General features: G+C 36.9%; 1 protein-coding gene across 1 annotated transcript in view; it reads left to right on the top strand.

Moving 5' to 3' along the window:
• The window catches only part of LOC137243754 (uncharacterized), a 164,760-nt gene extending 144,670 nt beyond the window's left edge, over nt 1-20,090 (top strand). Inside the window, exons 2-4 of the mRNA XM_067771831.1 lie at nt 17,630-17,808; nt 17,895-17,980; nt 18,033-20,090. Of these exons, the coding sequence (XP_067627932.1) occupies nt 17,630-17,808; nt 17,895-17,980; nt 18,033-18,603 (836 nt within the window). The 3' untranslated portion in view covers nt 18,604-20,090. The remainder of the gene's footprint in view (nt 1-17,629; nt 17,809-17,894; nt 17,981-18,032) is intronic.
• Nucleotides 20,091-21,288: the final 1,198 nt, after the last annotated feature.

Here is a 21,288-nt window from a genome sequence, read left to right as displayed (position 1 = left end):
ACTGAGCATTTTAAGAGGGAGTGGGCATTAGGTCTATAGGTGGACGCCTTTTCGAGATATCGCCATTAGGGTGGGCCAGGGGTGACTCTAGAATGTTTGTACGATATGGGTATCAAACGAAAGGTTTTACAGAGCATTTTAAGAGGGAGTGGGCATTAGGTCTATAGGTGGACGCCTTTTCGAGATATCGCCATTAGGGTGGGCCAGGGGTGACTCTAGAATGTTTGTACGATATGGGTATCAAACGAAAGGTGTTACTGAGCATTTTAAGAGGGAGTGGATATTAGGTCTATAGGTGGACGCCTTTTCGAGATATCGACATTAGGGTGGGCCAGGGGTGACTCTAGAATGTTTGTACGATATGGATATCAAACGAAAGGTGGTACTGGGCATTTTAAGAGGGAGTGGGCATTAGGTCTATAGGTGGACGCCTTTTCGAGATATCGCCATTAGGGTGGGCCAGGGTTGACTTTAGAATGTGTTTGTACGATATGGATATCAAATTAAAAGTATTAATGAGGGTTTTAAAAGCGTGGGCCCTTAGATGTACATATATGTGAAGGCGTTCTCGCGATATCGACCAAAATGTGGACCAGGTGATCCAGAAAATCATCTGTCGGGTACTGCTAATTTATTTATATATGCAATACCACTAACAGTATTCCTGCCAAGATTCCAAGGGCTGTTGATTTCGCCTTGTAAAACTTTTTCATTTTCTTCTACTTAATATGGTAGGTGTCACACCCATTTTACAAAGTTTTTTCCAAAGTTATATTTTGCGTCAATAAACCAATCCAGTTACCATGTTTCATCCCTTTTTTCGTATTTGGTATAGAATTATGGCATTTTTTTCATTTTTCGTAATTTTCGATATCGATAAAGTGGGCGTGGTTATGGTCGGATTTCGGCCATTTTTTATACCAAGATAAAGTGAGTTCAGATAAGTACGTGTGCTAAGTTTGGTAAAGATATACCGGTTTTTGCTCAAGTTATTGTGTTGACGGCCGAGCGGAAGGACAGACGGTGCACTGTGTATAAAAACTGGGCGTGGCTTCCACCGATTTCGCCCATTTTCACAGAGAACAGTTACCGTCATAGAATCTATGCTCCTACCAAATTTGAGAAGGATTGGTAAATTTTTGTTCGACTTATGGCATTAACAGTATTGGGCGGAGCCACGCCCATTTTGAAATTTCTTTTATTTTTGTATTTTGTTGCATCATATCATTACTGGAGTTGAATTTTGACTTAATTGATTTATATACAGTAAAGATATTAAATTTTTTGTTAAAATTTGAATTAAAAAAAATTTTTTTTTTAAAAGTGGGCGTGTTCTTCATCCAATTTTGCTAATTTTTATTTAGCACATATATAGTAATAATAGTAACGTTACTGCCAAATTTCATCATGATATCTTCAACGACTGCCAAATTACAGCTTGCAAAACTTCTAAATTACCTTCATTTAAAAGTGGGCGGTGCCACGTCCATTGTCCAAAATCTTACCAACTTTCTATTCTGCGTCATAACGTCAACCCATCTACCAAGTTTCATCACTTTGCCGTTGGCAATGAATTATAGCATTTTTTCGGTTTTTCGAAATTTTCGATATCGAAAAAGTGGGCGTGGTTATATTCCGATATCGTTCATTTTAAATAGCGTTCTGAGATGAGTGCCCAGGAATCTACATACCAAATTTCATCAAGATACCTCAAAATTTACTCAAGTTATCGTATTAACGGACAGACGGACGGACGGACGGACATGGCTCAATCAAATTTTTTTTCGATACTGATGATTTTGATATATGGAAGTCTATATCTATCTCGATTCCTTTATACCTGTACAACCAACCGTTATTCAATCAAAGTTAATATACTATGTGAGCTCTGCTTAACTGAGTATAAAAACGTTTTTTAGACAAAGTATTTAGTGCATTTTTGAATATTGTGTGGTACATGTCTAAATAAAACTAGAAAACTGCTCTTGAAATATTTGTATACACTGAAAGAAATGGTGCTAGTAAAATCAACAAATCGGTTCTGCTGTTCCTGACTTAACGGAGATTCGGTAAAACTGATCGAATTATGGTTAATTGGACCGAGTTCTTTGTCAAGCGAACAAACTAGTTTAGTCATTTCAACAGAAGAGAAATTGTCGCTCTTAAGTTAACAAAATTCTGTAAAATTGACAGATTCCTAATCAATCTAACTGATTTTTTTGTTAACACAACTGATCTCACTGGTCATTTCAACAGCAATCAACAGTCAATACATGAGCAAATTTCAAAGAGCATTTTACGCTCACTGCGCTCTCTACTTTGTACTCATGTATGATGTATACTATATGTAGCCACATATTTACGTATGTATATGGGGGCCACCTTGGTGTGATGGTAGCGTGTTCCGCCTACCACACCGAATACCCTGGATTCACACCCCGGGCAAAGCAATATACAAATTTTAGAAATAAGGTTTTTCAATTAGAAGAAAATTTTCCTAAGCGGGGTCGCCCCTCGGCTCTGTTCGGCAAGCACTCACAGTGTTTTTCTGCAATGAAAAGATCTCAGTGAAAACTCATCTGCCTTGCAAATGCCGCAACGTAGGTACTTTCGTACAAAGCTGTCGCAACAACTTTTTTTGTTCATTTGACTACTAAAACGGTCAATTACGAATAAACGATTTTTGCGCAGTTGATTCAACATCTTGTTGCGATGGATAAAAATTGACAGAAATTTCGATTGAATTGACCTTTATTTCGGTTGATTTTACGAATCTTTTTCTTTCAGTGTATATGTGTGAAAAATCGCAAAAAAGTAACCGTTTACGGGACGGGTGAAACTGCAGAGAAACTATTAATATTAAAAAAAGAAAAAACAAATACTATATTAATTTAAATAGGTTTATTCGGAAAAAACATTTATTTAAAAAAATAGTTTTTTACGGAACACGTGTGAAATTTAGTTTCCTTGCAAACGTCTTTCGGAGTCGGCGTAAAACATGTCGGACCAGTCCCTCCAATTTGTAGGAAAATTAAAAGGAGCCCGACGCAAATAGGAAGAGAAGCTCTGCCTTAATTATCTTCGAAAATATATCGCTCCTTATATTTTATATAGAAAAATCTATGCTCTGGTTATCTAAAGCAATGTTTATTCATGGAAATTTAACCCAGTTTACATTTAATAGTAGTGAACATTCAGCATTTTTCAGCACTTTTTATGGAGAAATAAAAAAATTGTTGCTAAGGAATTTTTGAAAATTATTTGATTTTTCAATTTTTATACTCAGTTGAGCAGAGCTCACAGAGTATATTAACTTTGATTGCATAACGGTTGGTTGTACAGGTATAAAGGAATCGAGATAGATATAGACTTATATATATCAAAATCATCAGTATCGAAAAAAAATTCGATTGAGCCATGTCCGTCCGTCCGTCCGTCCGTCCGTCTGACCGTTAACACTATAACTTGAGTAAATTTTGAGGTATCTTGATGAAATTTGGTACGTAGGTTCCTGGGCACTCATCTCAGATCGCTATTTAAAATGAACGATATCGGACAATAACCACGCCCACTTTTTCGATATCGAAAATTTCGAAAAATAGAAAAAGTGCGATAATTCATTACCAAATACGCATTAAGCGATGAAACTTGGTAGGTGAGTTGAGCTTATGACGCAGAATAGAAAACTAGTAAAATTTTGTACAATGGGCGTGGCACCGCCCACTTTTAAATGAAGGTAATTTAGAAGTTTTGCAAGCTGTAATTTGGCAGTCGTTGAAGATATCATGATGAAATTTGGCAGGAACGTTACTCTTATTACTATATGTATGCTTAGAAAAATTTGCAAAATCGGAGAACGACCACGCCCACTTTAAAAAAAAATGTTTTTTAAAGTCAAATTTTAACAAAAAATTTAATATCTTTACAGTATATAAGTAAATTATGTCAACATTTAACTCCAGTAATGATATGGTGCAACAAAATGCAAAAATAAAGGAAAATTTCAAAATAGGCGTGGCTCCGCCCTTTTTCATTTAATTTGTCTAGGATACTTTTAAAGCCATAATTCGAACAAAAATTTACCAATCCTTGTGAAATTTGGTAGAGGCTTAGATTGTGGGACGATAACTTATTTCTGTGAAAAGCGAAATCGGTTGAAGCCACGACCAATTTTTATACACAGTCGACCGCCTGTCCTTCTGCTCGGCCGTTAACAGGATAACTTGGGCAAAAATCGATATATCTTTATTAAACTCAGTTCACGTACTTATCTGAACTCACTTTGTATTGGTATAAAAAATGACCGAAATCGGACTTTGACCACGCCCACTTTAAAATTACGAAAAACGAAAAAAATGCCATAATTCTATACCAAATACGAAAAAAGGGATGAAACATGGTATTTGGATTAGTTTATTGACGCAAAATATAACTTTATAAAAAACTTTGTAAAATGGGTGTGACACATACCATATTAAGTAGAATGAAATGAAAAAGTTCTGCAGGGCGAAATAAAAAACCCTTGAAATCTTGGCAGGAATACTGTTCGTGGTATTAAATATATAAATAAATAACCGGTATCCAACAGATGATGTCCTGGGTCACCCTGGTCCACATTTTGGTCGATATCTGGAAAAAGCCTTCACATATACAACTACCACCACTCCCTTTTAAAAGCCTCATTAATACCTTTCATTTGATACCCATATCGTACAAACATATTCTAGAGTCACCCCTGGTCCACCTTTATGGCTATATCTCGAGAAGGCGTCCGTCCACCTACAAAACTAAGGCCCACTCCCTTTTAAAATACTCATTAATACCTTTTGTTTGATACCCATATTGTACAAACGCATTCTAGAGTAACCCCTGGTCCACCTTTATGGCGATATCTCGAAAAGGCGTCCACCTATAGAACTAAGGCCCACTCCCTTTTAAAATGTTCATTAACACCTTTCATTTGATTCCCATATCGTACAAAGAAATTCTTGAGTCAACCCTGATCCACTTTTATGGCGATATCCCTAAATGGTGTCCACCTATAGAACTATGGCCCACTCCCTCTTAAAATACTTTTTAATACCTTTCATTTGATACACATGTCATACAAACACATTCCAGGGTTACCCTAGGTTCATTTTCCTACATGGTTATTTTACCTTATGATGTCACTATAGCTCTCAACTAAGTATGTAATGTTCGGTTACACCCGAACTTAACCTTCCTTACTTGTTTCTTTTAAAATTAACAAAATGTTTACGATTTTTCCCATGACAAGCATGGAACATTATACATCCGGTGGGTGCTTTAGCGGTGCCTCCGTTTGAGAAGATGTAGACGAGTTCCCTCTAGAATCTGAGCACTCTATGAACATTGGTTACCAGGTCGCCCTTTTCATTCTGAGAGAAATTTGACCCGGGATTTAAACCTTCCGTCATTCGCCGAATTTTTGTTAACATTTCCTATACTCTTTGCCGTATTTTTCGTTCGGGTGACAGCCATTTAGCTTTATGTATCTCTTAGTGTCCATCGTCCTCACTCCATTAATTAATATATGAAATTGCTATGTAAATGTATTCTTACGAACAAGATTTTTTTCATCACCAAATACATAGGGAAAAGCGTTAGATGTGATCTCAAATTTGTATGTGTGTTCTATATATGCATTTTTCGATTCGAGCTGCCTAAGGCATAAGATAGTTTTCAAGATAGTTAAATACTGTTTTTAAGTCAACATTACGAAGTTGTTCGTATAGCATTGCAGCGTTGTATATGACGGAAATATCCCGTTGAGTATTGAGTTATCAAAGAATTATATTTCATCTTGAAATGATTTTTTTTATAAGTTTTAGTCCCAGTCAGAAGAAGAAGTGTGTTAAATTAAAGTTATTGCAAAAAAAAAACGTGTGATGATGACCCCTCGGAAGAATAGGCTTACGAATGAATGGATGTTATAGAGAGTTAAAGAAAGCTTATCAAAAATTCCAACACTTAAATAACTTTGACAACCCTTGAAATTTTTTAAAGGTATTAACATAAAATCAAAACTTTTTTAATCTTCTATATATCATGTTTAAGGTAATCTGGTTAATGGAAACTTTTTTCAAATATTTCAAATTAATCAAACAAGAAACATATATTTTGGAATATAGGTGTGTGTGTATATCGTGAGTAACGCGAAGCAACAATATTTCTCTAAGTGTATGTGAGCTCCTTGTTGTTTTTGGTTTTCTTTCTAGTTGCGTTTGGATATACCCCCGAATTGGCACGTATGTCCAATTTGTAATTCATGCGCGCCCACTTGATTCGTGTTCATGTTTAAAGTCAATTTGTTTATAATTAATTAAATACCTTAAGTTATGTTCAAACGATGCATAAATTAATTGAAATCAGAACAAAAACGACAAGTGTCGTGTTGAAACTACATTGGAATTAAATTGAAAAGAAGTCGGATTAGCCAATAATTTGTGTAATTTATTTTAACATACTAAAACTACAAAAATATGAGTAATTATTCTAGTTTATGTTAATATACATATGTATGTATAATCATATATGCGTACATAACTACATACATATATGTATTTAAAATAAACTAAAGAATGTATCTGCGAAACACTCAGTGACTTTAGTAAGTATATCCATGTCAAGGCAAAAGAATTCCCAAATAAGTAGTCAAGATGCCTAAGTCCACGGACAGTACAAAGGAAGATTTAATATACTACACAACAGCCCTGAAATTTCATTAAAAGTAAAGCATGTCTCCAGAAAACGACTGCGGTTCTTTTTCTTACAAATTTTGCTCAGAAAAATATTTGAGGTATAAAAATTTAAATGGTACCATACAAGAGCGGAAAAAACCTAAGAAGCTGAACGCTTTAATAGATAAACCTACTAGTATGTGATATTTTGATTAGGTTCGATTAGCGTAGCTGCCCTGGCCAAGTCAGAGAGGCAAAATTAGTCCAATTAGTAAAGGCGTTAGAGGCCCCTGAAACTGAGCTACCGTGTTTTTACAGAAAAGCGACGAGGCTTGCCAGGCAATCGGAGAAACGTCGGTTTAAAAGTCGATGACGGGTTCTAGCCAAACCGTGGTAATGACTAGAGAAGTGTTCGGTATCTTCTTTCCTTTTCGTAGTGCCATGTGTGCCGCCTCATTAATAGTCCAACAGCCAATACAATCGAGTGAGTGAAATATTTTTGTTTCAATTAATTCTGGGTCAGATTCGCTTAGTCACTCTTCATATGCGTTCCTGTGCCCATTTCGCATGCTTTTTATACCCAGTTGAGCAGAGCTCACAAAGTATATTAACTTTGATTGAATAACGGTTGGTTGTACAGGTATAAAGGAATCGAGATAGATATAGACTTCCATATCAAAATCATCAGGATCGAAAAAAAAATTTTATTGAGTCATGTCCGTCCGTTAACACGATAACTTGAGTAAATTTTGAGGTATCTTGATGAAATTTGGTATGTAGGTTCCTGAGCACTCATCTCAGATGGCTGTTTAAAATGAACGATATCGAACTATAATCACGCCCACTTTTTCGATAGCGAAAATTTCGAAAAAACGAAAAAGTGCGATAATTCATTACCAAAGCGGATAAAGCGATGAAACTTGGTAAGTGAGTTGAACTTATGACGTAGAATAGAAAATTAGTAAAATTTTGGACAATGGGCGTGGCACCACCCACTTTTAAAAGGAGGTAATTTAAAATTGTGCAAGCTGTAATTTGGCATTCGTTGAAGATATCATGATGAAATTTCGCAGGAACGTTACTCCTATTACTATATGTGTGCTTAGTAAAAATTTGCAAAATCGGAGAACGACCACGCCCACTTTAAAAAAAAAAATTTTTTTTAAGTCAAATTTTAACAAAAAATTTAATATCTTTGCAGTATATAAGTAAATTATGTCAAAATTCAACTCCAAATAAAAGAAAAATTCAAAATGGGCGTGGCTGCGCCCTTTTTCGTATAATTTGTCTAGGATACTTTTAATGCCATAAGTCGAACAAAAATTAACCAATCCTTGTGAAATTTTGTAGGGCTTAGAGTCTAGGAATATATCTTATTTCTGTGAAAAAGGGCGAAATCGGTTGAAGCCACGCCCAGTTTTTATACACAGTCGACCGTCTATCCTTCCGCTCGCCCGTTAACACGATAACTTGAGCAAAAATCGATATATCTTTACTAAACTCAGTTCACGTACTTATCTGAACTCACTTTGCATTGGCATAAAAAATGGTTGAAATCGGACTATGACCACGCCCACTTTTTCGATATCGAAAATTACGAAAAACGAAAAAAAGCCATAATTCTATACCAAATACGAAAAAAGGGATGAAACATGGTATTTGGATTGGTTTATTGACGCAAAATATAACTTTAGAAAAAAACTTTGTAAAATGGGTGCGTCACATACCATATTAAGTAGAATGAAATGAAAAGTTCTGCAGGGCGAAATAAAAAACCCTTAAAATCTTGGCAGGAATGCTGATCGTGGTATTACATATATAAATAAATCAGAGGTATCCGACAGATGATGTTCTGGGTCACCCTGGTCCACATTATGGTCGATATCTGGAAAACGCCTTCACATATACAACTACCACCACTCCCTATTAAAAACCTCATTAATACCTTTAATTTGATACCCATATCGTACAAACACATTCTAGAGTCACCTCTGGTCCACCTTTATGGCGATATCTCGAAAAGGCGTCCACCTATAGAACTAAGGCCTACTCCCTTTTAAAATACTCAATAACCCCTTTCATTTGATACCCATATCGTATAAACAAATTCTAGGGTCACCCCTGGTCCACCTTTATGACTATATCTGGAAAAGGCGTCCACCTATAGAACTAAGCCCACGCCCTTTTAAAATACTCATTAACACCTTTCATTTGATACACATGTCATACAAACACATTCCAGGGTTACCCTAGGTTCATTTTCCTACATGGTTAATTTCCCTTATGTTGTCACGATAGCTCACAACTGAGTATGTAATGTTCGGTTACACCCGAACTTAACCTTCCTTACTTGTTTCCAATTAAGGTAGGCTCCATATTGCTTGCAGGTATATATCTATCTTGTCTGTCAGAGCAAATTTGTGCCCGTCCAAGGTAGAGCTGGAAGAAGGATGAGTATTAATTCAGAGATTTGGTAGAAAAAAATTATGGTATCTGCGTTATTAGCGGCCATACTGTTCTTTACTTATCCTCCTCTTGGCACGATCTCCAAACATTGACGATCTTGCAAGTATACAGGGCAGTAATTGTTTTCCTACTACTTTTAGCGATGTGGTTATTCTAATTTAATTTGAAGTCAATGCCGAGTGAATACTAGGATAGACTTCAGTCAATTAGGGTTACCCTCATGCTGCACTCTGAAACTCTACAACTTGGTCACCTGACGCTATGTAATACGGCTCTATTTATTAAACTATTTTTCTTATTCAGTGGAAAATACTTTGTGAAAGGAACACACAAACTCACCAGATAGCTGAAAAGAACGAAGAGGGCGACATTATTTTCTATACAGATAACGCCATTAGTTGCGACGACGCGGAGAATAACTTCCGCAAGCTGACAGAGGTAACTTATGCAGGCGTTCATTGATCTTTCTAGAACTCTTATTGAAAGGAAGAAAGATACACTTTTTGGATATCCATTGTTGGATTAAGGCGCATTTAATCTTTTATTGCATGGTGGTGGCACCCGGAGACCGTTGAATCCTGGTATTCGTCGGAAATATTAACATTTCGCTTGTTAGGGTAATAGGTCGATATGCTTTGGAGAACATATGGCTAGATAAAGTCTTCACTGCTCATTCGCTCTTGGTAGCAGTCACCAATCCCGCCACTACCCACTCAGTAATCGAAGTATAAGTGCTATATATTGGTTCCTCTGCATTATGTAGCCATGGAAACATTGTGTGGAGGATTGGCTTAAGAGACTATTACTGCCACGCGACCATTCCCCGTTATCTTTCTTTATTAGTCCTTGGACTATATCTGCTCCAGATCGAACTTTCCTCACCGTCGGTGTTTCGCTGGAGCACTCGATGTCTGCGCAGACAATTTTCCTCAACAGATCTCTATACTCGTTCTTGCTTTGCTTCCAGCGACTTTGAATGATTTTACAAAACAAATAAAAAGGGCTTGGAATGTCTAATTAATCCACGATCTGAAGTCAAATATACATATATGGTATATGTAGATACACATACATGTACACATATGAACAAAGATCAGAAAAGTATAAATTGTTGGCAGCTGTTCTTACCTCGTATCGCCATTTCCTTTGCAGCCATCTAAGGACGACGGACGATGCGTTGTTTTTAACACCTAAAAAAGTAGTGCAAAACCCAAAAATCGAAAAACAAAATTAAGAGAAGTAAACGTTCAAATAATAACAGGGGCGTCAATTTGTTTAACAAATATTGTATTTGTGCTTGTTCTTCTTATGCGTTTAAGTGTATTTTGTATGTTTTTGTTGGTTCATTTAAAGTTGATGTTGTGGTTGTACAAACAGTAATTGGGCGAATAGCCGCATTTATGTAAGTCAAAATGGAGTGAAACGCCTCTTTTTCCCACTGTTTGAATGGCGTAAGAGTAGCAGACGCCGCCAAAGAAACCGTGCAGCTGGCCATATCTAAGATAAATTCGAATGTATGTTTTAATTCATCCGTCCGCGTACGATTATATTTCAATGAGAATAAAGTTATAACGCTAGTAATTAGGCTTTTGAATGAAAAAAATACTGCATTCTATTTCATATCCGTTTAAATGACTTTTGTGCGAATTATACTAAGCGTTTTGAGAGCAGCAACATTTTCGGCACGTTTTTTGCATAGAGCCTTAGGTTAGGCTAGGCTGAAGCGGCTGCCCGAGGGCACACTTAGGCCAGTGATATTAGGACAGTTGTGATCAATTTTGGAACAATTTTGAAAACCTAATCAAGGCTGCCGGCGTCAAGCTCCGCAACATGGCTCAGATTGTCTAGAAATGAAGCACCCAGAAAGCGCTGTCGTGCGCCACTCAGTGCCGGGCAATTGCAGATGATGTGAACCACCGCTTCCTCGTCATCATCCTCTTTACAACTCCTAACCTTTCTGCATGCCTAGCTTTAAGACACAAAACCTTAGTACTGTTGCATTTCATTCTGAGCTCATTTCGAATCCTGGCAGAGCTGGTGGTTTTGTTCAAATTCATATATTTAGCAAAGGCCTTTTCTGCAATTAAACAAATCAATCAGATGTAGCACCGTCTCTATCCTTTTATTGGATCTTCAAGAACTGGCGTATCTTAAAAATCTGGTCCATTTGACGGTTTGAATTGGTTTGTGCGTATTTATGCTGATCAGTTTTTTATGGCAGAGTACACTCGGAGGACTTGTCAACAATATATTGAGGTTCGATTCCGTTTTGAAATAATTTTCTGAATAAGTTTCAAATTTTTGATATTATTTGTCCCAGGATATGAGCCAGTAATTTAACGGCGGCCTATAGGATTGAATAGTTCATCGGTTTCCACCTCGGTACTTTGTTGAGCCGTCAAATTGCTATCCACAATTCGTTATTCTTGAATGGTTGAATGAACTTCATTGTTCTCAAATTTGGATTAAAACAGAAGGAGTTAACAAAAGCCGTATGCAGGCAAAAACGAGGATCCTGGCTTCAAGACAGGGAAAACAAACAACAACAAAAATGAATATATTTCTGTCCTGAAAAAATTCTCGGTGAAAATTTAGCTGCTTGCGGATGCATTTGCAATTGCCTTCACCGAACATAGTCACAACAAACTCCTGTCAGTTTGTGGGGAAAAGGCCAAGAAATGTCGCATATGACATACAAGGCATTGTTCCAATATGACTCCAGAACGCGGCGAAACAGATTACTATAAACGCTACGCTCTCCAACCGAATTGTGAACTAGGACGGTACTCAATAAAATTTTGTTTTTGAAATAGATTTGAACCTAGGGTGTTCTTCATACAAATACTTAAATATCAATTTTTAAAGAGTTTTCTGGCGTTTTCGAAGCGGAAACCGATACTGGGGTAATATTTCATTCAGCAGTCGATTTACTGTTAAATTGTAATTAGTATTTGTTGTTAACCATCCTAATAATGTTTCATCTAGCTTAGCTAAATTAAAAATAGAATCCAACAGACCGCTTACATTCTTCTTCTTAGTCTTGTAGCGATAAGAAGACACCCCGAAGTTTTTTGGAACTTGTATGTTTGGAGGAGCTGTAAATATGCTCGTATCCTCTAGAAAGGATTGCGCTACACAAACTGCTGAATCCACATTGTTATTTATATCGAGGGCTTCTCTCAGAATAGGATATGAGCGTCAAGAAGCTTGCAGGTGCCACAATATCGTGCCTTCAAGGAAGCGTCGACGCCTGTACGTAACTCAAACAAAGAGGGATAGATAAGTATAAAAGAAAACTTTAAATTCATTATAAGCGTGGTTCTTTCTATGCGCACTAACGAACAACAGTCATCCTGGCTTCGTACCTTGTTTGTTACTAATCTTTCTTTAAGTTTTGTGTTATGTGTAGGTCTGACATAATAATATTTCTAAAGCCAGGTCATGAAGCCGCGCCGATTCCTGCTCTAGAGCTACGTCTGTATGCCTTGTTTGAAGGTTTTTGAAGTGAAAACAATTAGTAAGGCTTGTGTTTAGCGCGTGAAAATTTCATCGTTCCTCCTTCCACCACTTTTATTCCCCCCCCCCCCCCCCCCCCCCCCCACAAGGCATTAGGTATTTGCTAGGTGTTAATACTATGTGTTGCCAAATACTTTCTCGCCATTTTTACTTCTGGGGTACATACTAGAGGCTTACGCCGATCACTTAATCGGCGGCGGCGGAGCAGGCTCTATTATATACCGGCGGCGCGCCGGCGTACGCCGGTGTTCTTACTTTAAAAAGCTTGATTTTTCGATTTAAAAAAACAGTATTTATGAAAGGGTTTGCTTTTATGTATTTAATGAAATCAACGTGTTCGCCATTTCGGAAAGATCCGAGGTTTTTGCCTCATGATCTCGCAGACTGTCCAAACATTTTCAGGAGTAGCTCTTTGCGGAGTGATTGTCCCTCGTTCACTTGCTCCAGAGAGGCTTCGAACCTAGCCCCGGTCTTTGGAATTGGTACTGCTGCGTCTGCTGAAAAGAAAGAGAGATACATAAAATAGCCACACTTTTGTCTGCATATCCCGTGCAAAGCGTAGTTTCACCTAGGGTTAACTCCTAATAATCGTCGCGAACACAAATTCTTTAAATCATTTGTGGCTCCTTGGCGGCCACGCACAAAGTTGACTTACGGTTGCTATTAATGGTCTATTAATACTCATGACTCTCGTGGCACAGGGCGCCTCCAGTTTTTTCGGCTGTTTTTAAGAGCTACAATTTCCGATGTGCGAACAGTAGCAATCCCGACCACCAGTCGCTACCAGGCCTTCTGACCCTCACACCATATGCCAGCAGAGAAGCTATAGGACTGCGACTTCGAACTCATACCTTCGTCGACGTCATTTTCCTAGAAGCTCTAGGTGTAGCTGCGACGACTTTCCAACGGATGCTTTTGCCGAGCTACACCAGAGAAACAAATTGAAACGTTAGGGAATTCGGCCAAGGATGCCGTCATTGCGTAATGGGTGAAAATCGTATAATCCTCGTCGCATCTATATAATTAAAATTTTACAAGGACCCTGGATAAAATTTTTAAAATGTAGACCAGAGTTTGTAGACGTTTGTGTTCACATCATTGATTTCAATAGTCTCCGTTAAATCAAAACAATATTTTAGAATGAAAGTCGACCGATTTTAAGTTGAATGGTGTTTGCTGCTGTTTTCCGGCCTAATTATATAAGAGCTGATTATGGATGACCGCGTAGCTTCAGTTTTCAGACTAGTTCGACTGTCCACTTCGTTAGGGTAGTAGCACACATGGTCATTTTTTCCACTGTCTTGGGAAAGCTTTTGCTTCACCACTATGAATGTTCTTGCGAAGGACAAAGCCTGACCTGGTAAATATATGTGCCTACGTATTCACAGTTGTAAAAGGAGCCGTAACGTGTAGGTGATATTTAAACTTGGTTGATAGGCTATAATCAATGTAATTAACTCCAAGGGAATAGTTTTGAATAGGGCCGCCAACTTTATGCCAAACCGGGAGACTTGGGTGTTGAAGGATGAAGTGTGAAAATTAAAATTAACATTTCAGACTCTATTGTATAGTTTCGTAAATAAACAACAGATGTTTGAATGTAAGCCCAAGTGATTTTTCAAACCCTTCTCATACGTACATATATTCTCAACTTAAGTATGATGTAAAAAACATTTGATTATACAAATTTATTATATAACGTTTCTTTTAGTGTTTTGTTTTAATAACTTGGTGAATTGGGTGATGCAAAGTCTGTGTTATGCTGACATCAAAAACGCCTGTTTTTTTTAAATAACTTTTGAACAGTTAGAAAGAGTGAAATTTCGCAATTAGTTTCTTATAACTGACAGTGATGCGCATCCTTTGATACCACTTTCGACCATATCCGACCAATTTTCGACTTGGAACAATAAATGGCCTAAACAGTCTTAAACGAGTAGAAAATATAGTACCGCGCCGGACGCCGCCGCCGCCGCGCCGATATTTTTAACATTCGGCGGCGGCGTGCGAAAAACGAACCTAATCGGCGGCGGCGGCGTATATCTCTAGTACATACTTACAGAAGAACTAACAATGGAGATTTGAAGTGTTAGTTTGAAATGGTCAACTTTGTAGAGGAAGTAATTTTTTCTATGACACCAAAGTTGTAGCTATTCAGATTTATTGCCACTTGACGAAAGGTCTCTTGTGACCAAATAAAAAATGACTCAGACGTGTTGGACTACAAATATGTTAAGCGAAATTGATCTCGGCGAGGTGACATAATTACTGTGTTGCAAAAAGTTCTAATTTCATACATCGATTGATATTCAAATTTTTTAGATAGAGTTTTATTTGGCGCATCCTAAGAGCAGGAAAAAAACGCAGTCTGTGTGCGTAGTACGCGCACGTTCCGTAAAAAATCAATGCACTTTTTTAGTAAACTATCTTTGTCTATGAGATTTCTTTGTACATATATTCCCACCTCTACTGCTTTAAGGAAATTGCAAGAAAACATAAACCAATCATAAAAAATATTAAAATACTTATTTATAATACTTACTTGTCAAAACAAAACCAGTATTCCATGAAATTGAGAATCAAAAAAAAAAAAAACAAAGAAACAGTTTAGTCGATTAACTCAATTCGATTGACTTAATTTCCGCCGCCAAACATCAATCACCATCCCAAATCACTGGCAAACACGCCATAAACAAATAAAGCTTAACTACAAAAGTAGCGAAACGAATATCGCAAGATCGAATCGTAAACACTAAAAACAACAAGATGGCTATAAAAATGGCATTAAAAAATAGAAGAGGATTTTGTAAACTCTAGCATTGTCTGCTTAAATTACCCCACCCTCAAAGAGGTACAAACATACATATGTATAATATGTATGTGTATGTATTTATATATAAACATATTTATATATGTATGTATTTCGCGTCGGTATCATTTGTGTGAAAGCCCGCTTTATTAATAGACGCCAAACTTCATTGCACCTTAAGCCAAATAACAGCAACAAAAAATATAATTATCATCACACTTGAAAGCTATAAAAAAATCATTCAATCTCATTTTGAAATGGTGTAAAAGTAATTGTTGATTTGATTATTAGAGATGTTGAGTTATTTTTATTGTGGTTTCTATTGCTTGGTACGTTATTGGAGCTGCGTATAATTGAATTCCAATGAAATTTTTGTTTTTGTGTTTTGCTTAAATGATACTAAATCTTTTTGGAAACATTTTAAAATGCTTTCATCTTCGATTAACTGCGTCCGCTATTTTATTGAGCACTTGCGATGACGTATAGATTTACATATTCACTTATATATGTGTGTATGTATGTATGTATGTATGTATGTATGTATGAGTAATGTACTAATGCGAATCTAAATTTTTTGATTATGCTGCGCCTTATCTTTCCGTTCGAGCCACTGAACTGTCGAATAACTTAACCTAAATATTATGTGTATCAATTGCTCTTTGTTCACAACACTACCATGGTAGTAGATCTTCACAATTTAGTATACCCGCGTAATTCACTTATGGTGTGTTAAAATCAAATTGATAGGCTATAGCTTTAACTGTGCCGCTTTTATACCCTATTTCTCCCAGGGTCTAGACTTTTCGCTAACAGCCGCTTCGATTAGTTTTTTTATTTACGTCCCTATTGTATCTGCATCTCATATTCGCTGTATACATGTACATATATCTGTAGTTATGTTTATTGCTGTGTACATGTGTGCGTAATGTCATCTGCGCTCTTAGCTGCTATTTAGATGTATGTGTAGCACTTTTCAGTTTCATATGCTTGCTATGTTGTCGTTGTTGGGCAGCATTTACGTACTAGCGGCGTAGTGATATATCGAAATTGCGCATATTCCCCCCATTGCCCTCCGCCTAAGTCTGATCGTCCCGATCAGATAAATATGTCAATCCAAACGCTGTCAGCTTTTCCAAATGAAAAACTTTCATTTTATTTCGTGGTTTGCCAATGGGTTTATATGATGTAAGCAACATCGTTGATCCATTTTACATCTTTGTATGGGCCATCCCAGTTAAACCGACATTTCGGGAACAAACCTTTCTTTCGTTGTTGGCTGTATAACTAAATACTCTGTCGTACCAGGCTTTAATCTTGTCACTTATAATTCTGATTCGTTGTGTTACATGGTCGTGTATTTCCATCATCCCTCCCTCTAAGACCCTAGTTTTTGAACTCGCCGGTTCGTAAAGACTTCACATAGGCTGAATAAGTTGATAGTGTTCCAAAAGCCAGTAGACTACCTGGCATTTCTTTCCGCATCGGTATTCATGGATGCAATGCAGTTGTCCGAGTTTTTCGTATGTCCATTGTCTTACACATTTCTTGGAACAAAGCTGTTTCAAAATCCCTGCCTTTGTCAGAATTTTGGTCTATTGGTACACCATACCTTGCAACCGAATTGTTTGTAAACACTTCTGCAATGGTGTCCGCTTCTTGGTTTGGAATATAGTATACCAGCCATTTGATGAGATAGTCCACATTCGCTGGTAGAGTATGGCCCAGCTACATTCATGGTAATCCTCTCAAACGGTGTACCTGAGTTGTGTTACTTAATCTGGTCATGTCCTCGGGTTTTGGGCCCTTTCGCTTTGACGCAGACGACGCAGCTGGCATTCCACTTTGGGACTGACTCTCGGCAACCAATCCAATAGAAACCCTGCTTTTTTTCGAAGTCTACGTGATGAGATGACTTTCACTTGGTCCGTTATGTAGCTGCCCGAGCGTCTGACTTCGTGTTAACATAAAAAAAAAACATTAATCTAGTTTCATTTACTAGGAAATATAAAAAAAGTCAAAATTTATTTTCATACATTACTTTTAAGTATAAATATAAAGTAACTCATATCTGTACATTTTTACAAAGCTTATTTGCACTTTGTTTTCTTACTTATAATCCACTATTCTTTACTTGCAGATCCCGCTACACTAAATATATTTTCGTCACGACCAAATCCAAAGAAGAAGCGAAAATCTCGCACAGCATTTACAAATCACCAAATATTCGAGCTCGAGAAGCGATTTCTTTACCAAAAGTATTTGGCGCCAGCCGATCGTGATGAAATAGCTGCCGCATTAGGTCTTTCCAATGCACAGGTAAGTCAATGTATCAATTGTATGTATTTCTACAGAATATTTCGCTAATCTTGCACACTTTCTCTTATACATTTTCTTTACAAAAGGTGATCACTTGGTTCCAGAACCGACGAGCCAAATTGAAGCGTGACATGGAGGAGCTGAAAAAGGACGTTGAAAGCGTGAAACAATTGTCAGGAAATAAAAGTTTTTTAGAAAATGTTAATGACTTAAATATTTTAAAGACCCGACCAGCCAGCAGACATCAGCAGCAGCCAACAATATCAATCAATTTACCGGCAGCGCCTACAGCAACATCAGCAACATTTAATGGCCACACTCAACAAACAAAACCAGCAGGAACAGCAACACACATTGGCACACCACCACATGCTCACAATATCGCCTTTATCCTGCCTGCAATCACAGTCTCCCACACAACACCAACAACAGTTATGGCATTACCAACACAAATACAACAACAACACTGCAATAAATCAAGAGAAATCGATATTAGCATTGAAATCGCAACCAGCTATCGAGGCAACAACAACAATGAGGGAGAAAGCGCAACAAGCAATGCAGGCATATCCCAATCAAAATTGCACAAAATCAACAGCAGCCGAGGATAAAAAGGATCTGAAAATGTTAAAGATGATGACGTTAATGTACTATACCAGCCGTGCACAAGCCGATGAGTTGGCAGTGGGGAATGGTTTTACAATCCGCAATAGCAAAATTGATAATAGCAACGGCGCAAACAACAACAATGTTGGTATGCCACGTATGGCAAATGCCAAAGCTAACGGCAATTAGTTGAAATTCAGTTGTTCAGTAACTTGAGAATCTGAATCTGTATTTATATCTGTATTAGCACAATTTGTAAATTAGATGAATAAGCATAACATAATATGCGAATACGAAAGAGATGTATTATAGATTTAATTATGTACATTATTATTTAATTGCTCGAAATGTTTACATGTATTGTATAACATCATACGCCTAAGTAAACATACTCACTATGTGGATTGCAAAAATAAAAAATTACGTATGTATGTAGGTAATTCAGAAAAGTAGGGCATTAAGCTATGCACCTGTACAGAAACACATACACACCCACACATGTACCCCGCAGCCAAACGCTAGACAATAAAAATAAAATAAATGGCTGGAAACTCATCGAAATTGAACTAGTCCGAAAAGTATCATACATGTGCCGACGCAAAAAATTTTGAGAATAATACCGTGTCCACGACCAAGCCAAGAACTTTCTATTAAGAACCAGTAACGCGATTTACTAACTTTTTTAAAAACATTCGACAGCGGCAACTGAGCTTAACAATAATTTTGACATTTCTGCTATTCACTAACTTTTACCAACACCAACACTCGACAAAATAAACCCAGCTGTTATAGTTGTCGATTTTGAAAATTGGCAATTATCGTCTTTGCTGATGTGGTTAAGCTGTCGAAAAAGGGGGGAAATTTTTGTTATTTTTTTAAATCTAATTTGTGTTTTTTTTTTTTTTAAAGAAAATGAGTTTGTGGCGTATAGTTTGTCACTGGAAACAATTGAGAATAATCCAAGAGTGGTAAATCATGCTGATGGACGCCATTCTGAAAAAATTATAAAGTGGGGAATTAAATGTTCAAACAATATAAAAATAAAAGTTATCGATGTTCATGGTCTTTTGCCGGATACAGATACGGTACGTTCCGCTAACAAAGCAAAGTACTAGCCCGACCATCTCAGGCACGATTAATATGACCACATTAAACCTTCTTGGTCATACCGCCCCCACCCTGTTGAATTCTGCAAAAATTTGTTGAGCGAACATATTATTACTTGCTTTTTCTCAATTCTTCTTTGACCATTTCGTAAATTTTAACATTTCATTACCAGAGATACCAATTTTTTTCAATTTGAACAAAAACTTAACAAGTGCTGTTTAAACCGAGGTAGTGAACCACTCAATCGACAATGCAACCAATAAATGACTGCGGTAAAAATCTCGATTTTAAAAATCGCCAAAAGTTAGTGAATCGCACTAGAGTATTCCTGTTATAAAAGATCTCCTTCCTCTTGACAAACACTAGAAGTTATGTGGCATGTAGTGTAGCTCCTTCTGCTTGCAGTTGTGATAGCTAAGTTGTTGTTGTTGTAGCTATAAGGACACTCACCGAAGGCCTTGAGGAGTGTTATCGATGTTGATGGTCGGGAACGATTTGGTCACATGAAACCTTCTAGGCCAGAGCTAAGTAACTATTTGCAGCTAGAGTCTTCTGTGCAAATTATGTATAACGCGACGAATCATATTCTCTCATGTTAAACAAAATTTCTGTCATATACAAAACATTCATTCACTTCAGTGAGTGACAGTAAACCTAAATGTTCTTATGAAATGTTTGGCATTTTATATTGGGGACTGTGATAGTGAGTGGATGCGACTCAAAGTGTCACGCCTTCATACATAATCTGGTCGAAATAGCGCAGTATATGAAAACAATAAAAAGCAGCGAACAGAAAAATAGCAGTGTCAATTTTAATTCAATTTTGTCAGTTAAATGCTTTTATTTTCATTTTCGATATTTAAGGAAAAAAACTTCTATAAAAGGACTCTAACCTATATTTGCAAACTAGAACATCACAATAATTATGGTGATTCACACCTAGTTTTGTTCCGATACCATCTTGTACTCGACAGCTGTATTCATACAAAAAGATCGAGAAAAGTAATCGATACCAAAATAAATATAAAGGGAAAGTACTTGATACTAGCTCGTATCGTACTCGTTAAAAAGCTCAGTAAAACTTATAAAAATTAGTTCGTTATTTATAAAAGCAACTCGCTTAAACTCGCAGCTGTCTCATAACCATGGAAACTTCGCCAATGAAACGATTTTTCATATAAGTTTGAGAGGATTACAGGATTTATGAGCTTTGCGAGCATTCATGAATTTTCCTTTATAAAAATACTCTACTATGGTAAATAAAATTTCAGTAAAGTCTTTTCAAAATTTATATGCCTAAGGTCATTTACTTATAACTTTTCAAGGGTCAAAGTATGTTAGTTTTCGGGTTCTTAATCCTGAAAATTCGTCTTTGAATACCACCTCAGAAAAGGTAAGGCGCAGTTTTAAGAGCGCCACATAAACTGCACAATTACTCTACATTTCCTACTTTTATTTTAAATTTCATGCGACACGGTGGGTTTTAAAAAATTTAAATTTTTCTGCCGACTACCCGGGAAATTTTTCTGTGGGCTTACTCTAGGAGGTGCCTAGTATCAAAAAAAGCCAACCGCGAAATCGCATATTCGGTGCTTTTTTTTTAGAGTCACTTGAACTTTTTAATTTTTACAATTAAAGCTTTCTACGCGTTATTGATAAGGAAATCTATTTTAACGCAATAATAATCACATTAAAATAATAGAGTTGATTCCACCTCCGGAACTTCATCTCTTACTAGGCGTTATAAATAAACTTTATGAAAGCACG

The sequence above is a fragment of the Eurosta solidaginis genome, chromosome 1 (assembly GCF_040869045.1).
Source record: "Eurosta solidaginis isolate ZX-2024a chromosome 1, ASM4086904v1, whole genome shotgun sequence".
Lineage (NCBI taxonomy): Eukaryota > Metazoa > Arthropoda > Insecta > Diptera > Tephritidae > Eurosta > Eurosta solidaginis.
The sequence above is the reverse complement of the archived record's forward strand: the minus strand, read 5'-3'. Positions and strand labels throughout refer to the sequence as shown.